Below are 24,796 nucleotides of genomic sequence, written 5' to 3'. Positions count from 1 at the left end.
AAGTGTGTGCTGTCGAAATAGTTCTTCCCCTCTCTTTGAATTTTTGTAAATGAGATATCTGCCCTTTGGGGGCAAACACGATACAACAGTCTGATTAAATAACCGCCGACTGGGGGAATATCATCAGAACTTATTAGCGCTCCAACGTGCAATCTTTTAGAGATATGTAATCATTTATCATACGCCCAAACCGTTTTAATGCCTATGGGACGGGACACCTGGGGGGGGGATTGAACACCTGCATTGCACACACGTATTTATGTTGAGGGCTCTGAACGTATTAACACGTGCAGGCATGCAGTGTTACATGTTTACACATAGCGCACTGATATGATGGATTGTCGGGCACGCGTTCAGCTGACCCCCAGCCAGTATTTATGATACCATCAGTGGTGGGGGAAAGTACTTGCATGTTTTACTTAAGTAAAAGTATTGATACTGCAATGGGGAAATACTCTCTGTTACGTGTAAATGTCTGGGATTCAATTAAAACGTATTGGTAAAACGTATTGGTATAAAAATGTACTTAAAAATATCAAAAGTAGAAAGTAGTCATTATTGTAGGATATCCCACACGTTTTCAAATGTATTCATATAGAAAATCTTTTCAAAATAGTCGATCTCCAGTTTGTAGATCAGACTAATAATTATACTCCACTAGTGGAGTAAAAGTACAATATTTGCCCCTGAGATGAAGAAATTGGGAATTGAAAATACTCAAGTAAAGTACAAATACCTCAAAATTAAAGTACAGTACTTGAGTACTTAGTTACTTTCCACCAGTGGCTACCGTGAACTGGTCATAATATATCACTCAAGTAGGGGACTGGGGGGTTCAGTTAATACCCCCTGTATCCACACAGACCCGGCAGCCATCCTGCTTTAGCCAGAGATTTTGAATTGCTGGGATAGTTGTGGGTGGGTTCATAATATGTTAAATTATATATAATACAAATATACATATACTAGTGTACAGTAAAGGCTGCTATAGTTTTCATTTGGAAATGGAGCCGGTGCACCTTTGCCATTTGTTTTCTGAGCTACAGTTTAAATTATACTTGAAGGAAACCATCGAATTGCACAATGCACATTTTTTTAATTTCTCCGGCCAACATGTTTTGGCAACCAGCCTTCCTCAGAGCAAGTTCAAAGAGTGGGCGCATCTTTATTTATGGTGCCTCTACTTCCTTTTTGCTATAGTTTTAATTATTTTGACCCCCTTTTTTGGACACGTATTCACAGCAGATACTAATCTCACTAGTTGTTTTTCATCAGTTATAAAAGTATGATATTTGAAGTCGAGAACTTCTTATCTTTGCTTTCACTCCTTTTTCCTCTCTTGTTTTCATTCTAGTTTCCTCTTTTTTCGTCTCTGTCAGGTGGAAACATCATATGTCCAAAAGTGTTACTTTCCAGGGTTCAAGTAAAAAAGTAGCAAAAGTAGCAGATTTACAAGCTCAAACCGCGTCGCTTCCCGCCGCATTTGGAACTTGTGGAACTTGCTATTTTCCATGGTTTTGTGTGGCGCTGTAGTATCCAGTAGGGCGTTAATTTACAAACAAACAAAAAAAGTTACAATATGGAGATAAGAGGTTTCCGCCCGACAGCAACGTTTTGCTCTCCTGTCCTTTCCTCTTAAACCCTGTTGTCCGGCTAACAGCTGTGACCTTTTTCGTGAGAGAGAGAGATTGAGAGAGAGGGGGAGAAGAACGAGAGGTCAGTGCGTATGTTTGGAAGTGGGGAAAGCACAGAGGGAGGTTAGATGCCACATAAGCTAAGGGATTGTCACCTCAGCTCATGTGAAATAGGTCGTCATGTGTCCCTGCCGCCCGGCGCGGCAGGTCAGACGAGGGTGTGCAGCAGCGATGCGGTCGCTTTAAATGCTGCTTCAGTGAAGTCTGCATGTTTTTGAACAGCTTTAATTTAAACCGCCTTTGTGTGTTTATATATATATATATACTGTATACTTTTTTTTCCTTATTATTATTATTATTTAATTTTTTGCAAAGGTGAGGATTAAAAGAAGAACCGACTGTAGATATGGAACCTCGTCGTCACCTTGAGTCTTATAACGGTAGCATAAGTGATAGTGACGGACTTGTTTTTTGGTGGCGGCGTCATGCTGACGTTGTTTTTAAGAGATACTGAGAAGTTTACATTTTAAAACATGGACTCTTCTTGGGACACGTACTCTGAGGATTCTTGCGATTTCGGTGACTCCTCTGAAGATGAACTTGATGTCATTAATAATAAAGAGTAATACAGCTATGTGTGGTTGCATGCTAAGAATTTTCTTGTCTTTCATGCCACGGATTGCTAGCCTGGCTTGGCCAGCCTCATAGCGGGGATTCACTGAAGATTGCGGGGAGGAAACATCAGTGAACCCTCGCTATGAGTCTGGCCGCGCCAGGCTAACGGATTGCATGCATAAATTGCGTTAGATGTGATATTATTGAGGTAGATTTTTGAGCTGTGCCTAACGGCTCCAATGACTGGCCCTGTCTGTCTGTCTGTCTGTCTGTCTGTCTGTCTGTCTGTCTGTCTGTCTGTCTGTCTGTCTGTCTGTCTGTCTGTCTGTCTGTCTGTCTGTCTGTCTGTCTGTCTGTCTGTCTGTCTGTCTGTCTGTCTGTCTGTCTGTCTGTCTGTCTGTCTGTCTGTCTGTCTGTCTGTCTGTCTGTCTGTCTGTCTGTCTGTCTGTCTGTCTGTCTGTCTGTCTGTCTGTCTGTCTGTCTGTCTGTCTGTCTGTCTGTCTGTCTGTCTGTCTGTCTGTCTGTCTGTCTGTCTGTCTGTCTGTCTGTCTGTCTGTCTGTCTGTCTGTCTGTCTGTCTGTCTGTCTGTCTGGGGCACGACCCCTGTATTGACCCCTGTATTCAGGTCACACACTGTTGAGCAGCCTAAAGGACCATTCACACTGAGCAGTATCACTATAACTGCACCAGTCAGCGGTGTTGTTGAGCAGCCTGCACCGCTCGCTTCACACGGGTGTGATTTTGTTTTCGAAGTGGTCACAAAGACTGAGCATCCCTCTATCTATTCTATGTCAATCGCTGATGTAAAGAACAAGTAATGCTTAATTTGGTTGTGCAGTGGTAAAGTTATCATTTCGTCTTGTCTTTTGCAGGGAGGATATCAGGACCGCCAATGTCATCGCCGCAGAGACTGTCACCTGTCTGGTCATCGACAGAGAGTGAGTATTAAAAAGAACCCACGACTGCCATCTTACATAGAATATATGAATTTAATTTAAAAAAAAAAAACACATATTTAGCTCTGCTGAACGCCGATGGTAAGTGTGATTTGTTGCAGTGGTGGTTCTCAAAGTTGGGTCCGGGGACCCCAGCAAAAGTATTTAACGTAGCGTCACAATCATTTTAATCACCTTATCCATGTAGATGTTGGCTGGTACATGAAAAGGGTTGCGTCGACCCCCATCTTTGGTAAACAGCGGCCATTATCATAGATCATTATCGGGGAGCTTGAGCCACAGAACGCACGTGTAATATTACACAAGGATTAGTCATCATCATTAGATGATGTCATCAGGGCTCCATCTGCACCAGTGACCTGTGTGGTGACAAACAGACCATGGATGGATGGTGACACATTAGCCGGGGTGTTTCCCCACCCTCCACTGGGAGCAAGTCAGCCACGCATGGGCCACCTTCAGCGCTTAGTGATGATGGGCCACCAGTGAGTCATTCACACCATAGAACAAGGTCTTTGCCATGGCCTTTCTGTCGTGCGTGTAATACATGTGTGTCATTCCGAAGCCAAATGGGTTCTTTTGGGGGCAAGAGCTTGTTTTAGTTCACCCAACGTCCCGTGTACTTGCAAGGTTTTACAACGAAAGCATGACTTTTATTAAATTACATCTCCTATATATGCACATTATTATTTTGGGCTAGTACTCAAAGGAGCACCTGGCCATGTAGTTTGGCGTTCGTATCCTGCCACAACGTTATGCTGCATTCACACGGGCAGATGCAGCAGATGCAAAGCTACACTAGTACACCTAGTCACAGACAGTGTAGTCGTTAAGCAGCAGTAGGATGATCCAACTAGCAGCAGGTGTCCGTTTATCACTAGCACAACCACATATACAATGCATTACTCACCTAATGCTGCCTGCAGATTCCATGTTTAATTCCAGCGTGTGTAACCTACATTGTTTAAGTGACAGATAGTTTTCATATTGTAAACATGGTCGCTAACGTGGTTTACAGCTGAGCTCACCATAACTTTCCCTTTCCGTTTTAAAAACGTTTTGACGAGGGGCACGGTGGCACAGTCGGTAGTGCTGTCGCCTCACAGCTAGAAGGTCCTGGTTTCGATTCCCGCTGGGGACACTGTGGGCGCTGGGGGCGTGTTCCCTCCACGTCATCAGTACCCATACCCGAGGTGGGGTTGGCGAAAGGGCCTTTCTGTGTGGAGTTTGCATGTTCTCCCCGTGTCCCCTAGGGTAGGTACCCTCACAAAAACATGCAGTAATCCTGGTCTCTAAAAACTACCTCCCCCTGGCCAGCCAGGGCGCCTGATGGAGGGGAAAGGAACTGGTCGGAATAACGTATTCCTTCCACGCGCTACGTCCGGCCAGGGAAATTCCCCCCTGTCAGGTGAAAAGAAGCAGCTTGGACTCCTTTATATTCAATGTGAAAGGAGGGACACCGGCACACTGCCACTTGCTGGGTTCAGAGCATTTTATTAAAGCAACGTTTCGGTCTTGCGACAAGCCTCAAGCCTGAGGAAGGTCGCAAGACCGAAACGTTGCTTTAATAAAATGCTCTGAACCCAGCAAGTGGCAGTGTGCGGGTGTCTCTCCTTTCACATTGAATATAAATCCTGAAAAGTAACAGTTTTGGACAAATTTCCACCTGTCAGAGACATTGCCAGCAGTGATCAAATATTCAGCAGCCTGCTTTTGCAGAAGAGATCACTGCAGATCAGAACGTATGAAGTTATATGAGTTCAGAAGAGTGTGTGCAGATGTTCCTTGAAATCTGTGTAATTGCTACTTCATCACAAGCGTGCGACGCAAGACACTCAACAAACAATAATACAGTCTCTGTCGGGTAGAATCCTCATACAGTATGTCCAAAACTGTTACTTTCCTGGATTCATTATTCAAAAATAGCAAAAGTAGCAGATCTACAAGCTTGCATTTCCAGCTTGCAGATCTGCTACTTTTGTGTGACGCTGTGGTATGATCAAGTAGGGTTTTGATCTTCGAGAAAAGAAAAAAACACAAAGTTAGAATTATGGAGTTTAGAGGTGCCTGCCCCGACATTCAGCGATATCCAACCGTGCTCTTCTTATTCACTCCTGTCGAGGCTGTCAAGTCACTTCCTGGATGTGGCGGAACGAGGGACATAAATAATGTAGTTCCATCTTCATTTATATGAAGGGGGGTGTGTGTGGGGTGTGGGGGGGGGGGGGGGGGGGGGGGAGGCTACTAACGACATCTCCCCCACTAAGGGACGAATGAGAAACGGTGCCGCCGCTCTAAATTGTTACAAGTTGCGGTCGGTGGAGTTTAAGTGCATAGCAGACGAACACGAAATCCAACTCATTCCTCTCATTAACGGGATCCAAAGTGCTCCAGGGTGAGATTGCGGCGGGTGCGCTAAGTGAAGACTCGAGGCGAGGACCATCAGGCTGGCAGCCTCCTGGATGAAGTGATGGAGCTGCACCCTCGCCCTGGTTGAGAGAGGCTTGTAGTGTCTTTGAGTTAGGAGGGATCGCTCTCTCCCAACTAATCCTTTCTCATCCTCTTGCCGTCACGGTGCCTGAAAGTACAACCGTCTGACTTTCATTTGTACTCTCTCACTCTGTCTTTGACCTGTTGGGTCTCTCTCTCTCTCTCTCTCTCTCTCTCTCTCTCTCTCTCTGTCCTAACACAAACATTGAATGCCATTGACAATGAATGGCCAGATTTGAGTGTTTGTGCAAGACAAAAGTGAGGACGCAAATTATGATTGGAAGGAATGAGATGATGTATGATGATAAGAGCGCCCCTCACTTCACATGGGTGTGATTTTCTTTCCTCAAAAGCAAGTACCTATTTAAGTCAAGTACATAATTAAGACTGAGCAACTTTCATTTGTAGTGGAGTAATATTTGACCAAGATTATCTGTACTTTGACTCAAGTACTGCGGCTTGAGGACTTAGTTCACCCCTGCAGATGGCTTGCTGGTTGGCACGCTGGTTGGCATGCTAGTTGGCACCTCTATGGTTGGCACGCGGTGCTATGGGCTGCTTGGCGCAGGTCGGATGTGCCTCGCGAGCCTTCTCCAGGTCCTGGCTAGCCTGCCTTTGATTTTAATAGTCTATTTGTTTTAGAAAGGCTATTTATAGGACTAATTATAGCCGTGAATAAAGTCAGCTGTAGCAGGTTCCATGTACCCATGCTTTGTTATTTTAGTACATCTAAGTGGTTGATTTCTCCCATGCCTGTGTGACACTGGCTTGGTTCCACAATGCATTCATTTCATGACATAACAAAATGTAAATTGTAGCTGTGTAATAATAATGTGTTTCCTGTGTTTACAGCTCATTCAAGCACCTGATTGGAGGCTTTGAAGAAGTGTCCACTAAGGGCCATGAAGACGCAGACGCTAAAGCCAAGTAAGTTATCTCCCTTATGTAAACAACTGTCTTCATTCTGTCCATATGTATAACCTCTAGTCTAGGGAGAACATCATATAAAAAAGAAAAGAAAATGGTCAATAAAAGAAAAATCTTTTTCACCTGATGTTTTCATCGAGATGGGGGAGAATTATGTTAGCGTTAAGCACACTTTAATGACGGCACCTTTCAACAGGACAGAACAGAACATCTATGTAAGCCTCCCCATACAAGTGTTATTACATTTTAATCGTGCTGAAAACCAGGACAATTTGAGAGTGAATATTGGAAACTGGGACATTTTTTGTGCTTTAGAGATATTTGTCGGGACTGGAGACACCCAGTGACAGACAGGGACTGGGGACACCCAGTGACAGACAACACGAAACTAGGACAATCCAGGCCAAACTGGGACGTCTGGTCACCCGATAATAACCCAGGGGTTCTTAAAGTTTTCAGGCTGTGAACCCCCAGCAATTTGAACTGGGGACCCCCCCCCCCACCCTGAACTGGGGACCCCCCCACCCTGAACTGGGGACCCCCCCACCCTGAACTGGACCCCCCCACCCTGAACTGGACCCCCCCACCCTGAACTGGGGACCCCCCCTGGGGACCCCCCCACCCTGAACTGAACTGGGGACCCCCCCACCCTGACTGACTTACTTGACTTTTCTCCTATTGCACACACAGGCTGTTGACAGATGTCATCCAGTGGTTCTTTCGAGATCTCCCCAGTTGAGCCCACTCTCTGCCATTTCTGTCCCCCACCCTGACAAACACATGGCATTGTAGGAGTTGAGGTGTTACAGTTTGACTCAGTTCCACAGATAAATGTTGTGGAAATATCTGATCTCACGGCGCCTCGCAGAATAATAGAAAGCCATTATGGCCAGTGTTTACTGTTTACCATTTTTATTGTAGTTTGTGATTAATTTACACTAGGTGTTAAAAACTGAAGAAATGTGCAGATACCTTGTGTACACTGTGTGTTTAAAAACATCTGAGGGCCCGCCAAAAATCATTTGGGGAGTCCCAGGTTGAGAACCCATAGCCTCTCTGCTATGAAAATGGTATTGCCCTCAGCCTGGGATTGACCGTGCATACAATATTTTTTTCTTTTTTTTTTGGCCCAGGAGCCATGAATTATTCATTATCGGGACCATGGAGCTAAGTGTTGAACAGTTGAAGCACTTAAAAGCAAACATGATCCGATGTGTTTTTCACGGCGTATGACTCAACCGGAGCGCTGGACTCTCTACCTCTAATGGCTTACATAACAAGACAATACTCAGGTGGCTGGCGGCCAGGCCAGGAAATATAAAGAAAGGTTAGAGCCCTCTGCCTTCTATTTATAGAGAAATGAATATGTATCTCTGTATTTATTGTCACTATGGAAACAGGAGAGCACCAAAATAAGTCACTCACACGGGACACCTTTGGGATAAAAATTAGCCTTCATCTCAGCAGTGTTGATTTTGCCGACTAAAACTAGGATGAAAAATATTTGTCGTCTACCTTTTTTTTCACTGACAAACTAATCTATGATGAGCAAAACTAAGACTAAATAAGTAAATATACTGGCAAATATTTCATCAACAAATAAATACTAGACAGACACCATTGTTCTGATGGTAATAAAAATCGAAATAGATAATGGCCAATGATAATGTCACTGGTAGGTGAGATTCTGAACGGTCCTTATCCCTCCAATGAGACAGAGTATTATTATCTTTTACCATATTATAATAAGCATTTGTGAGGACCAATATAAAGATAGGTTGAAAATGGGTGAAGTGGTCCTTTAAGTGCAGTACGTGTGTAGGCTAAATGTACATCACCAGTGCCTTGGGGGTGAATTCCGCTGCAACGCACCGGTACTGTATAATGTGATGCCAGGCGGCTCTGCGTCCTACTGTAAAAGATGCATTGAAATGCAGAGGAGGAATTTATTTACTTTATTTATTTCCTGCCTGGAGGGCCTCGGCTCATCTCATTTATCTCACAAACCAACTAAAAAGATGTCTGCCCTGCCGAGCGTGTGCGTTTTGACTGTACTGTACTTGCCTCACGCTAAATGAAGGTCTCGTGACTAGGGATGGAGCTCGAAACCTCATGCCGAAAAATCCCAATAACGGTACCCGGTATCAATACGCTTTGGGCTTATCAAGCCTGTTATCGAGCATAGTGGACCATGACTATCATGTTTAAACAAACAGCGATATATCTAATCACACATGCTGGCACAACCATGTCTGTCTAAAAGTGTATTGATACCTGCCAACCAGAGGTGCCTGGGTAAACAAAATTACACTTTTAAAGTGGCTGTAAAGACAATACTCAGGTGGCTGGCGGCCAGGCCAGGAAATATAAATGTTTACCCAGGCACCCCTAGTTATCCATCCCTAGTCACGAGACCTTCATTTAGCGTGAGGCAAGTACAGTACAGTCAAAACGCACACGCTCGGCAGGGCAGACATATTTTTAGTTGGTTTGCGAGATAAATGACAGTCTTCAATATAATTTTCCAAAAATAAAATGGTCAATTGCCTTTCGTCTGTTAGAAACATACTGAATTTGAAGGCCCTAGTAAAATCTAGGGCAAGTGATGTTTTTGGTTAAATAAATATGCATTTTCTTTGTTTATAAACAGCTGAAAATACGTGGAGATTTGTACAGTAGTATTCATAATATAAAGGCATTTAACACTTATTAGCACTTATTCATTTATTTACACAAATGAATGGTTGTTTTAATGTTAGGCAAAAGTATTTGTAACTTTTGTCATCTTCATTTAATTTTAGATGGTGGTCAGCCACAAACTCAGTCACTCACAACTGGCCAATAAAAACAGATACTGGTTCTGTTTATTGTCGTCTCCCGTCTTGCCACAAAATAATGGAAAATGCTCGATAGTGGGCTCGATAAGAACCTGGCTCGGTAAGCCTGATCGAAACGCTGCCTGATGTCAATGAACATTAACGAGCTCCATCCCTAGTAGTCGTGACCCGGCCTTAGTAGTGCATACAGTACCTGCTATTACACATGCTACTGTGTATTCAGTATCTTGTTTGATTTGTGACCTGTTTCTATCCTGTCTTTTTGTTTTCCTCTCCTGTACTTACTCACCCTCCATCGTCGCTCCTCTCACTGCTAAATGATGGAGCAGGTGCAACGAAAAACAACAGTGTGAAAGGAGAGGAGTGAGAAAGTGGTGTGCTGTTTCACACCAGCCAGGCTAAAATGTAACCAAATGTAATATTAAGTCAAATATTTTGCTGAGAGAAGGATAATATTGTGATAATCCCGTCCCCGTCCCCCGTCCCCAATGCAAACTCTACATAACACCAAACATTAAAAGAAAGTATTGCTACTTTTACTTAAATTACTCTGTGTATTCCACCGGTGAGTGAGAGAGTGCAGGTAGCAGGTTTACCCAGGGTCTCTCTCTCTCTCTCTCTCTCTCTCTCTCTCTCTCTCTCTCTCTCTCTCTCTCTCTCTCTCTCTCTCTCTCTCTCTCTCTCTCTCTCTCTCTCTCTCTCTCACTCTAATGAACACTCTGCCAACCAGTCCAGCACATGGCAGAGATGCTGCGGGTCAAGTGTGTGTGAACTACTGGAGATTTACAACTAAGTGTGCAATCCTCTCTATATCTCTCTCTGCCCGCGTTCTCCAGGGAAAGGCCTGTCTGTGTGTGTAACATGGTGTTAGATTGGATTACAGGCCAAGCCCATGGGGCCTTGTGTTTGCATTATGCAAACACAAGGCTATACAGTAGTTCAAAACCTAGTTTAATTTTCAGAGGGAAACCAAACGTCAATTAACGTTTTCCTTTAAAGGTAAACTATTGTACCAGGTAATAAACTGTCTAAACTCTAAACATCATGAATACAATTCTTACCATTTGTGGTTAAGTGTACCGCGTGCCCCCCCCCCCCCCCCCCCCACACACACACACGGGAATTACATCATGTCTCATGACCTCATCCATCTACAGAGATAATCACACATTGGAGACATACTTCCGTCATATAGGAGCACTTGATATGATATGATATGATATGATATGATATGATATGATATGATATGATATCGTCACAGTTCTGTCAGGCACAAACCACGTATCTCCATATTTCATCATTATATTGAATGCCATATACTGTATGCATACAGTATGTTATACTTTTTAATGTTGTAGATATTCTATTTTCGAGAGCGGGTAAAGTGTGTCTGTGAGTTTTATAAATATTTAACCAATGAACAGTATTAACAAGAGCTTGTTGATAAATATTGATATTGCTGCTGTCGTGCAGAAAACTTTTATCTCCATATTTAAACTTTATCGTAAATTAACGTCCTTTTGATAGCATTACACTGTCACAAAAAGCATAAAGATTTGCAGGCTTCGTGTGGTGTTTTGAGCTTATAGATCTGCTTTTTTTTCGGCTTTCGCCTTTATTTTATGTATTTTATGGAGGGACAGACAGTAGGCTGACAGGAAATGGGGAGAGAGATGGAGGGAAGACATGCAGTAAAGGCCGCCGGGATCGGGAGTCGAACCCGCGGCACACTGCCAGACTGGATTACCAGCCAAGGTGCCTGGACCACTGAGCCATGGCCCAGGCCATTGCTATTTTTTTAAATTATGTTTTTTGAATCCTGAAAAGTGACAGCTTTGGACAGACGTTTTCCAATTGCCACATTCAAACGCATTCTATACACGGTTTTAAAAGCTGCTTCATGACCGACCGACTGATTAGATGCCAGCCTTGCCAGGCCTTCATGGCTGATTCCATTCAATGCACTCTAAGCTCTGCTGATAAAATGCTTATTATGTGAACTGCTGCCTGTCCTAAAGACTGATAGAAAAAGCTTCTATTTGATAGGAATGGAGAATTGTGCCCATTGGTGGAAAGTACTCGATATTTGTTTTCTTGACAATGAAAGTACTGCAGCCAAAAGCTTACGTCAAAGTGCAAAAGTATTAGAATCAAAATATACTTATAGAAGCAAATCTTCACTTCTGGGTTTCCTTGAATCATGCATATCATTGAAATAAAAAGTATCACAAATGGAAAATACTCCATGCCGTAAAGTGGCTCCTTCATAATTGTACTGAAGTACAGTACTTGAGTAAAGGTACTTACTAGTTACCTTCCACTATTTAGTGAATGCTGCTCAAGTGTGTATTCTTCACTGACGAGGGAGAGCTTTTGTCCTCCCAGTATGATTCAAGGTCCATAACTCATGACAAATCACACACAAAATAACATGCTATTAATTGTACCAAGCAAAGGTGTTTGGATACATTTTGTCCACCTGACAATGAACACAATAACTTCATTTCCTGAATAGGCTGGAGGAGAATTTTGTTCATGTTTCATTCTGTGCCTTAACCTTCAAAAGTGTAATGGATCAAGCATGCCATCTATTGGCCAGTGCCATGAATACCACTTTTGTTGCCCCCACACAAGAAGAAGAAGAAGTAGGTCGGGAGTGGCTTATTGTCGGTATCAGCCGGTAACACGCAGGAGTCTATCCCCGTTACAATGTGCTAGACCCCTGGGAGATGGAGTCTATCCCCGTTACAATGTGCTAGACCCCTGGGAGATGGAGTCTATCCCCGTTACAATGTGCTAGACCCCTGGGAGATGGAGTCTATCCCCGTTACAATGTGCTAGACCCCTGGGAGATGGAGTCTATCCCCGTTACAATGTGCTAGACCCCTGGGAGATGGAGTCTGTCCCTGTTACAATGTGCTAGACCCCTGGGAGATGGAGTCTATCCCTGTTACAATGTGCTAGACCCCTGGGAGATGGAGTCTATCCCCGTTACAATGTGCTAGACCCCTGAGAGATGGAGTCTGTCCCCGTTTTGCCAGAAATTGATGCTCTCAGTGCATCTGTTTGACCAGAATGGTAACACCTGCAAAGGTAATAACTAAGGTACATTCTCATTCCGATATCGAAAAAATATGTCCGGTTTGGATGGGCTTTCCGAACTAGAGGAACATGTCTGAGACTCTCAGAAGTTCTGAATGACATGAATTTAATTTAATGTTACACTATCTACACACTATAGCTGTTTATAGGAGGGACTGGCACCCCTCAAAAACTGATCAAACATTGGCCTAATTGGCAAATATGAGAAAGAGGCAGAAATGGGGTTCCCAGTTCAAATAGGATTATTTGGGGGGTTCCCAGTTCAAATAGGATTATTTTGAGGGGTTCCCAGTTCAAATAGGATTATTTTGGGGGGTTATTTTGTGGGGTTCCCAGTTCAAATAGGATTATTTTGAGGGGTTCCCAGTTCAAATAGGATTATTTTGGGGGGTTATTTTGTGGGGTTCCCAGTTCAAATAGGATTATTTTGGGGAGTCACAGCCTGAAAATGTGAACCACTGCTTTTTTTTAAAGGTAAATTGAAAGGAGGAAAGTGAAAGTGGAGCACATTCTGTACAAAAAGCCAATTTTAGATTTGACTTTATACTGCCATCTGCTGGTATGCTGTGAGTAGGACAGAGTGCTGCTGACGGTCTAGGATATAACCTTAGAGTATATATGAATAGAGACGGCACCCGGAGGAAAACCTGAGGCGAAATGGACATAGTGGCCAAATTTGGTATTGTAGTTTGGACCCAAATCGTGAACGTGCTGGTCCGTTGACTATCATTGCGCACGTTCATGATGACACGTGAACTCTGTTTCATACGTGAACGCACGTGAACGCGTGCAATGATAGTCAACGGCCAGCGCGTTCACGATATGGGTCCAAGCCATCCCAGAATGCACTTTGTTCCTACCCGGAAGGAGGAGTGAAATCGCCTCATGCGTTTTTGAGCAACTTAATGCAAGTGGATGGGAGGAGAAATCCGGTGCTGTCTCTATTCATATATACTCTAAGGATATAGGGTTAGGCATAGTTTTACCGAGGTTAGGTTTAGGAATAGGGTTAGGTTTTGGCACCGTATAAGGTGAGGTTTAGGCATAGTTTTACTGAGGTTACGTTTGGGAATATGGTTATGTTTAGGCGTAGTTTTACTGAGGTTACGTTTGTGGAATAAGGTTAGGTTTAGGCATAGTTTTACTGAGGTTAAGGTTAGGTTTAACCGTTTAAGCATAGTTTACTGGGGTTATGTTTAGGAATACAAGGCAGAGACCGTTCTACCGTTCCGCTGGCTGTACGGCGTTCTGGTATTCCTGGTATCTCTGCTTGGGAAGGGCATGGAACCCCATCCTGGCATTGCCAGACTGATCACGTATGTCTATTATATCGTCTCTTGTCGGGCAGAAACCTCTCATTTCCATATTCTCACACAAAAGCATCAAAGTAGCAGATCTACAAACTCAAAACGCGGCACGAAGCCACACGTTTTGAGCTTGTGGATCTGCTACAGTTGATGCATTTGAATTTGAATCCTGAAAAGTAACAGTTTTGGACATATGAGGTTTCGACCCGACAGAGACCATAACCAGATCAACATTGTGCTTCCTCTCCTATCTCTCTGAACGGTGAGGATTTGGAGTAGATAAGTAGACAGTAGTCAGTCGGCAGTGGCAGCACAGCAGTTAAGGTAGAGGCACAAAGTAAGAGCAGTACTCTAATGTAAGATACAGATATGAGTGCAATATAAAAGACCGGTATTAACCCTGCAAGACCCGGATATTTTTCTACTTGCAAAAAATAAAATATATAATAAAATAATAATATTAAATTAATAATTTACATTTGGGGGATATCTTTCAAAATAATAAATGCACATGTTCTAGACATTCTAATGATCACAAAAAACTTACTTTTTTCAGGGTTAAAGGTCAAAGGTTGAATGTCTGCCTCTGTGGGGGGTATTTTTATGCAAATATCATGACCAATGGCATTGCAAGAGTAAACAATGTTTTAACAAAAGGCCGATGCACACCTCAGAAGGCTAGTGACAGGTGCGTAGGGCAATAGAGCATACATTAAAAAGGGTATCTTTGAAAAACAAAGACAAGGTCCCACTCACTGTCAGACACTTGCCAAAATGTTGCTCTTTATTAGGTTGACGTTTCGGTGGCCTTGACCTTCATCAGGACAGACAATTGTCTGACAGTGTGCGGGTGTGTGTACCTTTTCTTTGTTTTTGAAAGATACCCTTTTTCTTTTTTTTAACAAATTTTATTCAAAGAGTATGACATCATATTATTTCACAGAAAGAAAATACAACTCTTTGTTTTTATATTTTCTCCCACAACTCCTTTCCCAATCCTCCCCACCCACCCACCATCTTTCCCCACGAGGCCAGACATACAAACAACATAAATTATATACAGGTATAAAACCAATAAGTTGAGTACATAAGTAAGATACACACAACATATATACAGGTATACAACCAATAGGTTGAGTACATAACTAAGATACAAAGAAAGGGATCACATGCATGGTTACGTTCACAGAAATAATTAATAAACAACTTAAAAGGGGGTAAAATAAGAGACATACAATTTATTTAAAAAAACAAACAAAAAAACCCCAGAGTAAATACAAATAAAAATAATTCAAATACTTGCTTAATTGGCTCATTTCTTGACCCTCATGTGTAATGAAAGATACCCTTTTTAAGGTGAAAAAAGAACAGGAAATTTGTTTTATTTTAACCTCAACCGTCAATCTGATCCTAGGTCAGTTATTTTAACCTGAGTAGCCCCGAGAATGAGTTTGCCCCACAGGAAGACATGCCCAGAAAAGATTATGCTGATTTCCTAAATAAAGTCCTCTGGGCCCCCCTGTGTGCTTATCGGTTAGATCACTGGTTCCCAAGCAGTGGGTCTGGATCCATTTGTGGGTCACTCGCGGTCAGACAAATTTGTATGTGTGGTGCGTATCTGTGTGTGTGCACGTGGCCACAGAAACAGAAACAGCGCCGATGAAACCCCCAGTCCCCACATCATCATGATTAAGTACCAACCAGAGAACTCATCATCTGACATCTGGGATGGTGTGGCGTTTCCAGGGAATGCGTGTGCGTGTGTGTGTGTGTGTGTGCGTGCGTGCGTGTGTGTTCAAGTTGGCTGGGAGATGTTAGAGAAGTGTTTTGTGCATATTTGTGGAGCTGCTGAACACAATGTGACTGATGTCTGAAGGCTTTGTTCTCCGTGCGCTCTCTTTAAAGAACGGAGACACAGTCACAGAGACAGACTGCAGACACAGTGGAGACAGTGGGTCTGTGCACACGCACAGATGACAGTTATTGGCCCGTCGTGGACCTAAACACATGCTCATATTTAGAATACTCCGGGCCTGCTATAATTACTACACAATCGTCCCAGTAGCAATCATTTGTAGGTCATCGCAACGTTTTGGCCCATAGTACATTATTAATTTAGATTAATTGGTGCCAGTCATTCATTTCTTTGTATAGCGTTGCTGTCTCTTATGTCGGTTTTCTGTGTTTTCTGCGTAAATTTACATAAAAGTTTGCGTTGCACAAAAGTAGCAGACATACGAGCTTGAATCCTGAAAAGTAACAGTTTTGGACATGAGGTTTCCACCTGACAGAGACAATGTATTTTGATTTGATTTGAAGTACTGTTTTAATTTTCCAAGTAATTTCTTTGAATCTTTCAGTATGTTGTTGTTGTATGTTAAATTTACTTTGCAATGTATCTGCCCTGTGCATTTTTAGTTTACAAAGCATAAACGGCAAACAGAAATGAATTTCTAACTTCCAAAGCACAATCAAATCGTTAATTGCAATTGTTTTACGACAACTGACCATCAACTTTAAATGTCGTGATGGTAACGGGGCTGTCTGTGACATCCTACCTGGATCTGAGTCCATCAGAGGGTTTCATAATTAAAGCAGCACTATGGAACTTTCCTCTTCCAACCTGGATTTGAAACCGCTGGTTTCCTGCATATACTTTATTTTTTATTTTTTATTGAGCTAATATAATCTGCCTTCTTGCTCAGGGGATGAATTGAATCTTGACCATCAGGTCAAAATTTGTGTAAGATCCTGTGTCTAGGTGAGACATCCTGACTTTGACACAAATCTAAATGTCTCAATAGAAGAGCAGGGAGACAAAATGCAACCACCCCAATTGTACAAGTAATGTTGTATTAACATACTCTTCCATGCAGATTGTACAAGTTACATTGCATTAACAGTACATACTCAACAGTGACCTAATCTTTAATCCATGTTCTCTCTCTCAGATATGAGGCGGAGAACGCGTTTTTCTTCAACCTCAACCTGGCTGACTTCAACATCATCGACACCCTAGGAGTCGGTGGCTTCGGGCGCGTTGAGCTGGTAGGGATGTTTCTGTGATGAACACTAGACACTAGGGCATTATAGTGTAAAAAATAAAAGGAAAATGTCAAAACTATTATAACCTTGCGAAGACCCCTCTGCACTACACTTTTATTGGCATTATGTGTGTTCCAAGTAGTTCCAAAGTTCCCAATAATATGACTTGGCAAGGCTCATCGTTCATGCTTGCATGTCCTCCGTCTGTCTGCCTGTCTGCCTTAATTCCTGCCTGCTTGCCTGTCTGCCTGTGGTTCTCCAGGTTCAGCTGAAGAGCGACGAGAACAAGACGTTTGCTATGAAGATCCTGAAGAAGCGCCACATCGTGGACACGCGGCAGCAGGAGCACATCCGCTCGGAGAAGCTCATCATGCAGGAGGCCCACTCCGACTTCATCGTGAGGTACAACCACCATTTAGACCAGTGGTTTTCAACCAGTGGTCCAGGGACTACCAGTGGTCCTTGATGGGATTCCAGGTGGTCCCCCAGCTAAATGATGGAGAGCTGTTGTAACCAAATGGACCCTTATAGATCTTTAACTATTGAGAGCGTAAAATGAAGCCAAATGGACCCATACGGGTCCATTTGATTTCATTTTACGCTCTCAAGAGTTACATTATTGTGAAACATCAGCATTACTTAATTTACAAGAAGTCTACACAATTGGAGAATGTAGAAGAATTGTTATTTTGATCAACGTTTGCCTGATATCTCTTCTAATGGTACCAACATCAATACAGCATGGAATCTTATCCAACGACAACAAAATATTATTTTTGTTGTTTTGGGTCTGAGAGGCAAAATCTCATCAAAAGGTGGTCTGTGGCTCAAATACTAAATAAATAATGGTGAAAAGCACTGATTTTTTTTCACTCCCACTTCAACGTGAGGTACAGTGGTGGGACCATTACTCACATTGTTTTACTTAAGTAAAAGTATCAATACTGCAACGTAGACATACTCTGTTACAAGTTAAAAAAAAAAAAAATGTACTTGAGTAAACGTACACAGGTATTGGCATTGGAAGTACCAAAAGTAGAAAGTATGCATTATCCAGAATGTCCCATTTCACAGGTTCTCCAACGTATAAAATGTCAAAAATCGAATTGTAGTGGATAAAAGTATAATGTTTGCCTCTTAGCTGGAAAATTATACTTAAGTAGTACATGAGTAAATGTACTAAGTTACTTTACACCACTGGTTATTTTTTTGTCACAACTCACAAGCTGCTGTTAATACTTTTCATTGGTTTAATATCCATAAGACCCACAGGCTAAAATAGATCTACAAGCTCACAAAGTGTCGCAATGTGACGGTGAGCTTGTAAATTGGCTGTTTTCACTACTTTTGCACGGCACCCTTGTACTACAAAGTAGGATATTACTTTATGAAAAATCTGAAATATGGAGATATATATATATATATTTGATATGTACTACTTTACTTTAGTAGTACATATACTAGTACATACTTTACTATATACTTTAGCACCACTTTGAGGGGTTGCTGCTGTTGTCTTCTTCCGGTAATCTGAAAACTCACCTTCAGACTCCACCTGTTGTAACCCTTAGTACTTACCGTAGCACTTGCCCTAGCCTCGACGACCGTGCAAGCTTATGCAAAGGCTAAAATACATTTAGATAGCATGTTCTGTAGAAAGATGCCAGGTCATTATTGATCTGGCATCCTATAGTGTTTATAGTTTCAATGTATGGATAATCTACTGTTAGATGGATGATAGCTTTGTTTACTTATTACTTACTTAGATGAATATTTCTATGCATTTGATGTATTACCTTGTGGTGTTCTTGCTTACTGTAAATCACTTTGGATTGTGTCTGCTAAATTGTAAATTGTTGTTTTCAGATTGTACAGAACGTTTAAAGACGCCAAGTACCTCTACATGCTAATGGAAGCCTGTCTGGGAGGAGAGCTGTGGACCATTCTCAGAGACCGGTATGTTTCTTTCATTTATTATCATTATATTTCTGTTAATTGTTTTTTAATTGTTTGTATGTCTTCTATTGGCTTCGGCTGTAAATCAAGTCTGATATATGTTTTCTAGAGCCGGTGAATGTTTCTCATTTTGATAGATGTTATAGCTACCCAAGTGATTCTCAAATGTGTTTGTGTCATTGACACAACACCCAAATTGAAATGGATTTAATGGTTGCATGCAGATCCAAGAATATGTTGTGCCTGGAACCATCAGAAGAGATTTGTGTTCAAAACAAATTCAAAATGATTTGTTTGTTTTGTTTTTTAATTGATAAAAAATTGCAGATCTACAAACTCACCTCGCATTATGACACTCTGTGAGCTTGTAGGTAGACAATTTTCAAATAGATTAACTCTAAAATCAGCTTAAGTGCCCAAACAGTTCCTCATTTTGCTGGGATCCAAATTGAACCGCCTCAAGGGCCCCTGGGGGTCCCCGGACCCCACTGAGCTAAAGGATGCAGTACTACCTGCCCAATTTTCAAATGTGTGTACCATGTTTGACTCTGAAGAGCGGTTTCCTCTGGTGGTTTTATTTCCAGGGGTTCCTTCGAGGACTCGACCACTCGCTTCTACACAGCATGTGTGTCGGAGGCCTTCGCCTACCTGCATTCCAAAGGCATCATCTACAGAGACCTTAAACCAGAGAACCTTATATTGGACCACAGGGGCTACGCCAAGCTGGTAAGCAACGCAAATGTGACCCAGAGCAGTGGTTCTCACCCCATGTTAACTCTGACACTGTACAAATGGAACGGATCCATTTGGTTCTATTTGTACACTGTCAGAGGTACAGACTTGTAAGGGTCAATTTAGTTTAGAACCCCTTCAAGGAACCCTAAGTGTCCCTGGACCCCACTTTGAGAGTCTGACCTAGAGACAGATTACAAGAACCTCTTTATAATACAAAATAAATCAGACCTGTCTGAACTGAGTGATGCTGTACTGTACTTGTGCTGTAGTACTGTACTGTACAAGCCCTCCTCCCTGGCCTGTGTGTGTGTGTGTGTGTGTGTGTGTGTGTGTGTGTGTGTGTGTGTGTGTGTGTGTGTGTGTGTGTGTGTGTGTGTGTGTGTGTGTGTGTGTGTGTGTGTGTGTGTGTGTGTGTGTGTGTGTGTGTGTGTGCCCACGTAAATGTCCCTGCTATAGAGGCAAATCCTGGCTCCGTCGACGGAGAGTGTGTGTGTGTGTGTTTTGTGTTAGGCTGCGCAACAGTGACACTGGTCAACAAACGCTATTTCTGTGGAGACAAACACAGCCAGGGACACACATAGCTGTCTATCGGAGTGGCTAGCACCACTCAAAAATACAAAATAAATGGAACCACTGTTTGTGGAAACACAAAAGTAATGTGCTATTTACTCTACTTGAATGGGCAATATTATCATCATTCAGCCACTAGATGGTGCACTTTTTCTGTTGCATAAGGTTTACTATTTCACTGTCATTTTATGAGCCAGTAATCTCATATTTTGCAACATTGTAACGCAATATGGCTGCCTCCAACAATTACTGTACGTGAAAAAATATATAATTAAGATACTTCCAGCATGGCCATCTGAATGAATGGAAATTAATTTTCATATTTCTTGAGTGATAAAACACAAAACTGTCGCACAATTTCTCAGGTGGATTTTGGCTTTGCGAAAAAGATTGGTTTTGGGAAGAAGACGTGGACGTTCTGCGGGACGCCGGAGTACGTAGCGCCAGAGATCATCCTGAACAAGGGCCATGACATTTCAGCAGACTACTGGTCCCTGGGAATCCTCATGTTTGAACTGTTGACTGGCAGGTAAGGGCCATGACATCTCAGCTGACTACTGGTCCCTGGGAATCCTCATGTTTGAACTGTTGACTGGCAGGTAAGGGCCATGACATCTCAGCAGACTACTGGGAATCCTCATGTTTGAACTGTTGACTGGCAGGTAGGCACAAGCCCGGACATGTCCATTATACTCTCCTCAATGCTAAAAGGCAGTGGCTTTCAACCAATGGTCCGGGGACCACCAGTGCTCCTTGAGGGGCTTCCAGGTGATCCCCAGATAAATGATGGAGAGTTGGTAACCAAATTGACCCTTATTGATCTTTAACTCTTGAGAGCGTAAAATGAAACCAAATGGACAGGTCCATTTGGTTTCATTTTACGCTCTCAAGAGTTACGTTATTGTTAAACATCTGCATTCCTTAATTTACAAGAAGTCTCCACAATTAGCATTGAATTGTGGACAAAATCTTATTCAACGACAACAAAATATTCTTTAGTTTTGGGTCTGAGAAGCTAAATCTCATCAAATGGTGGTCCGTGGCTCAAATGCCGATTAAATAATGGATATGAAAAGGGTTGAAAACCACTGCTTTAAGGAACACTTCCACCTTAATTCTCTTCATACATCGGCCTTCTTTAACATTCACTATACCAGTGCTCCTCAAACGTTTTCATGGGGGGGAGACATAATTCTCACGCTTCAAATTCTCTCGCCTTCATTGTGAACATGTAGCCTCGTGTCAGATGTTTGATGTTGAGCCTTGAGCATTTCTGTCCTGAGCTTTGCGTCTCAGAGGCGTGTAGCTGTGAATGGATAGCTCAGAGATGTGGAAATGCTTTAGTGTGCTAATAGGTTCCAGACAGAGAGAGGATGTTTACATTAGCCTGAAATCCCAGCCCGTGCTCACATGCACAGGTACATTCTTTTAACTAATCCCCCACAACCCACCTCTGAGACACAATAGAGAGTAGACAGACAGTACAGTAGTCATACAGTCAGTATTTGTGAGGCGTGAGGACTGATGCAATGGAGATGAATTTGAAAAACGTTCACCTTCAAATGCTGTGAGGTCAGGGGACTCCTAGGAGTCCTTGACAGGGTTCCAGAGGGTCTCCAGCTAATTATTTTAATCCACAATCTAATAACCTACTTTAACCCTGTCGGCTATTTCAATATAGTCAACCTGCGTTCTACTGGATCTCTTCTCCACTTTTAGTCTAGGTTTTTTATTTTGTTGACGAAATTGTCATTACTAATAAAGTCTTAGTGTTAGTCACCATAGCTTAGTTTTTATTTAGTTTTCATGAGTGAAAAAAGGTAGTCGGCGAACATTTTTTGTCATAGTTTTAGTTGACAAATTCAAAATTGGGTTCAAGTTTGAGAACCAGTGCCTTACGTTGAAACACACGTTACGTTTGTCACCAGATTGTGAATAGTAGCATCTGTGTCACGTTGCTCCACAGCCCTCCTTTCTCTGGTCCTGATCCTATGACTGTGTCACATTGCTCCACAGCCCTCCTTTCTCTGGTCCTGATCCTATGAAGACCTACAACATCATCCTGAGGGGGATCGACATGATCGAATTTCCAAAGAAGATTACCAAAAATGCTGCCAACTTAATCAAAAAACTGTGCAGGTGAATGTCACGCCTCCTCCAGCACGTTACCTTGTTCCGATTGGTTGATTTTGCAACACAGACTTAACCGTTTGCGTGGCGTTTGCATTTTGCTTCCCCCCCCCCACACTATAGGGACAATCCTTCTGAAAGACTGGGAAACTTGAAAAATGGCGTGAAAGACATACAAAAGCACAAGTAAGTTCACCAATATGAACTTAAAATTCTTATTTTTTTCGTTTTTCTTTTTCATATGACTTTGGACAATACAAGCACTACAACCATTACAAGTTACACATCAGAAATATAGTTCATGTAAAGATAAAGATATATATGACCAAATTTAGAGACATATTTCATCCCATGGAGGAAATTATGTTTTCAGCTTCAGCCAGCCGCGTGCTTCTCACAGGGAAGCACAAATGAATATCAAATATCTAAATACTGAATCAAACTTAAAAACTGTCTAGACGGTTCACAAAAACCTAAGTAGATGATAAAATGACCAAAAGTTTTTTTGAAAGAGAAATATCCCTTTAAGCCCAAACCACACCAAAGGGTCGAGACGGGACGAGAGGGTTTTAGCGTTCGTCCCAGCGGTGTTGCACGTCGACCCAATTCGACCCACATGATTCAACTAGTTCAATTCAATGGCCCAAACCACACCAATGGGTGGTCATGCAACTCCTCGCAAGCGTTTGGTTGCAACGAGTTGCATGTGGTTTGGGCTTTATTATGGGCATGTCATAATAGCAATGGTGGAAAAAGTACTCACATTTTGTACTTAATCCCTTCTGGGCGGGAACCCCTTTTGGTGTTTTAACTAAGCATTATGTTATACTTTAGCTATTGAAAAATAGCAGATCTACAAGCTCATAGCGCGCCACCGAGTGGCGCGCTACGAGCTTGTAGGTCTGCTATTTTTGAAAAATCGTAAAAATGCGGCACAAATATTTGAATATATTCTTTCAGAGCGAACGTTTTTTTAATTTCGACGTCAGGTCAAAATGGGTTAAGTAAAAGCATCAATGTTGCAGTGTAGAAATACTGTTACAAGTAAAATGCCGTAATTAAAATGTTGAATTTTGTAGTGTACTTGATTCATAGATCTGCTACTTTTGAAAAGTAACAGTTTTGGACATATGAGGTTTCCACCCGACAGAGGCCAACTGCAACCTCTGTCATACTGTACCCTTGAACCATAACAAAGTCACAAATGCATCTCATTACAACAATTACCTGAACTACAGTGTAATATCAGTAGTGTTGTGTAGGGCAGTGTAGGAACATTTAAGCCACTCGGATGTGCTGTGAACTAAATGAGAAACAATTAAGCTTTCGGCACATGCATTATGAGAGGGTCCATTTGGTTCCATCCGTACAATCACACAGTTGTAGAGCAAATGGCCTTTATCTTACATTGTGAGAACAAAGGAGACAGCACAAGGTACAATCTGCACAGTTTAACTTCAATGTATGATTTTCACATGACTACATTGGTGGGCCATAAGCACATATCCTCAAATAATACCTTTTAGAAAGAAGCCGCAGGCCATATAAAACTTGCCCTTGTTAACCCCCAAGCCAGATGTTGGCCATGGCTGGTGTAGAGACAAAAATCACACTTGTGTGAAGTGAAGGGCGCCACATGGTATCTTACATCGTCGTTTAGTGACCTAAAGTATAGGGCCTAAACCAATATTAAAGTCCAAAGGCGACGATTTATGTCATACGTGCTCTAAAGAAACATTGCAATATCCTCAAAGTCCATAGCCTTGGCTGGCAAATGATTTACGCCTAAGTGCTCAAACAAAATCACATGTGTGTGAAGTGACTAGTGAGGGGTGCTCTTATCATACATCATCTCCTTCTGGCCAATCACAATTTGCGTCCTCACCTTTCAGTCTTCACTTTTATCTTCAAATATATGTACGTTTGCTCAGCCAATCAAATCATCGCTATGGGGTGATCAGCCAATCACAAGCCAATGTTTGTTGTGTTTACATAAACCTGGAAAGCAGAGCATAGGAGGGGCTAGACGCCTCTCAAACATCCCTTAGACTTGGCTGCCATATGATGTAATCTTCAAAAGCCATGCAGTGGAGTAGACCTGTGGAGGACCCTGTAGATTTTAAGAAGTGGAACGAATCTGCATGATCATCATCTGTTGGAGGAACTTGGTTCAAAACGGTTGATGTCTTTCCCAGATGGTTCGAAGGCTTTAATTGGGAGGGCTTGAAGAAAGGGACGTTGACCCCTCCTATCATCCCTAATGTAAGTATAGATTATTCATGTCACGTCTTGCATTATCTCTCCTTATCTCGTTTCCTCATATGCTTTAGCCCAGGTCATTATAGTTTAGCATTTTTTGATTTGTTTTTATTTTGTTTGGTCTTGTATGAATGAAATATTGACAAAGACTAAGGACATTAAAACAAAAATTAACTAAAATAACAGAAAAACCGTTTCTGTACATTTTAGTTAGTTTAGTGACAGTTTTATTT

The 24,796-nt window shown here is 42.2% G+C and overlaps 1 protein-coding gene across 4 annotated transcripts in view; it reads left to right on the top strand.

Annotated features, from left to right (window-relative positions):
- LOC306930510 (cGMP-dependent protein kinase 1) overlaps positions 1-24,796 on the top strand; it is a gene marked incomplete at its 5' end in the record, with an annotated part of 184,736 nt that overhangs the window by 142,785 nt on the left and 17,155 nt on the right. For 3 of the 4 annotated variants that reach the window (XM_079511517.1, XM_079511516.1, XM_079511514.1), the window contains 10 exons: positions 3,122-3,187; positions 6,548-6,622; positions 16,820-16,916; positions 17,176-17,315; positions 18,780-18,869; positions 19,454-19,595; positions 20,540-20,703; positions 22,191-22,313; positions 22,428-22,490; positions 24,500-24,566. In XM_079511517.1, coding sequence (XP_079367643.1) covers positions 3,122-3,187; positions 6,548-6,622; positions 16,820-16,916; positions 17,176-17,315; positions 18,780-18,869; positions 19,454-19,595; positions 20,540-20,703; positions 22,191-22,313; positions 22,428-22,490; positions 24,500-24,566 — 1,027 coding nt within the window. The remainder of the gene's footprint in view (positions 1-3,121; positions 3,188-6,547; positions 6,623-16,819; positions 16,917-17,175; positions 17,316-18,779; positions 18,870-19,453; positions 19,596-20,539; positions 20,704-22,190; positions 22,314-22,427; positions 22,491-24,499; positions 24,567-24,796) is intronic. The other variant, XM_079511515.1, reaches the window with a different exon arrangement.

Source organism: Electrona antarctica, assembly GCF_951216825.1.
Source record: "Electrona antarctica genome assembly, chromosome: 10".
Taxonomy (NCBI): Eukaryota; Metazoa; Chordata; class Actinopteri; order Myctophiformes; family Myctophidae; genus Electrona; species Electrona antarctica.
The sequence above is the reverse complement of the archived record's forward strand: the minus strand, read 5'-3'. Positions and strand labels throughout refer to the sequence as shown.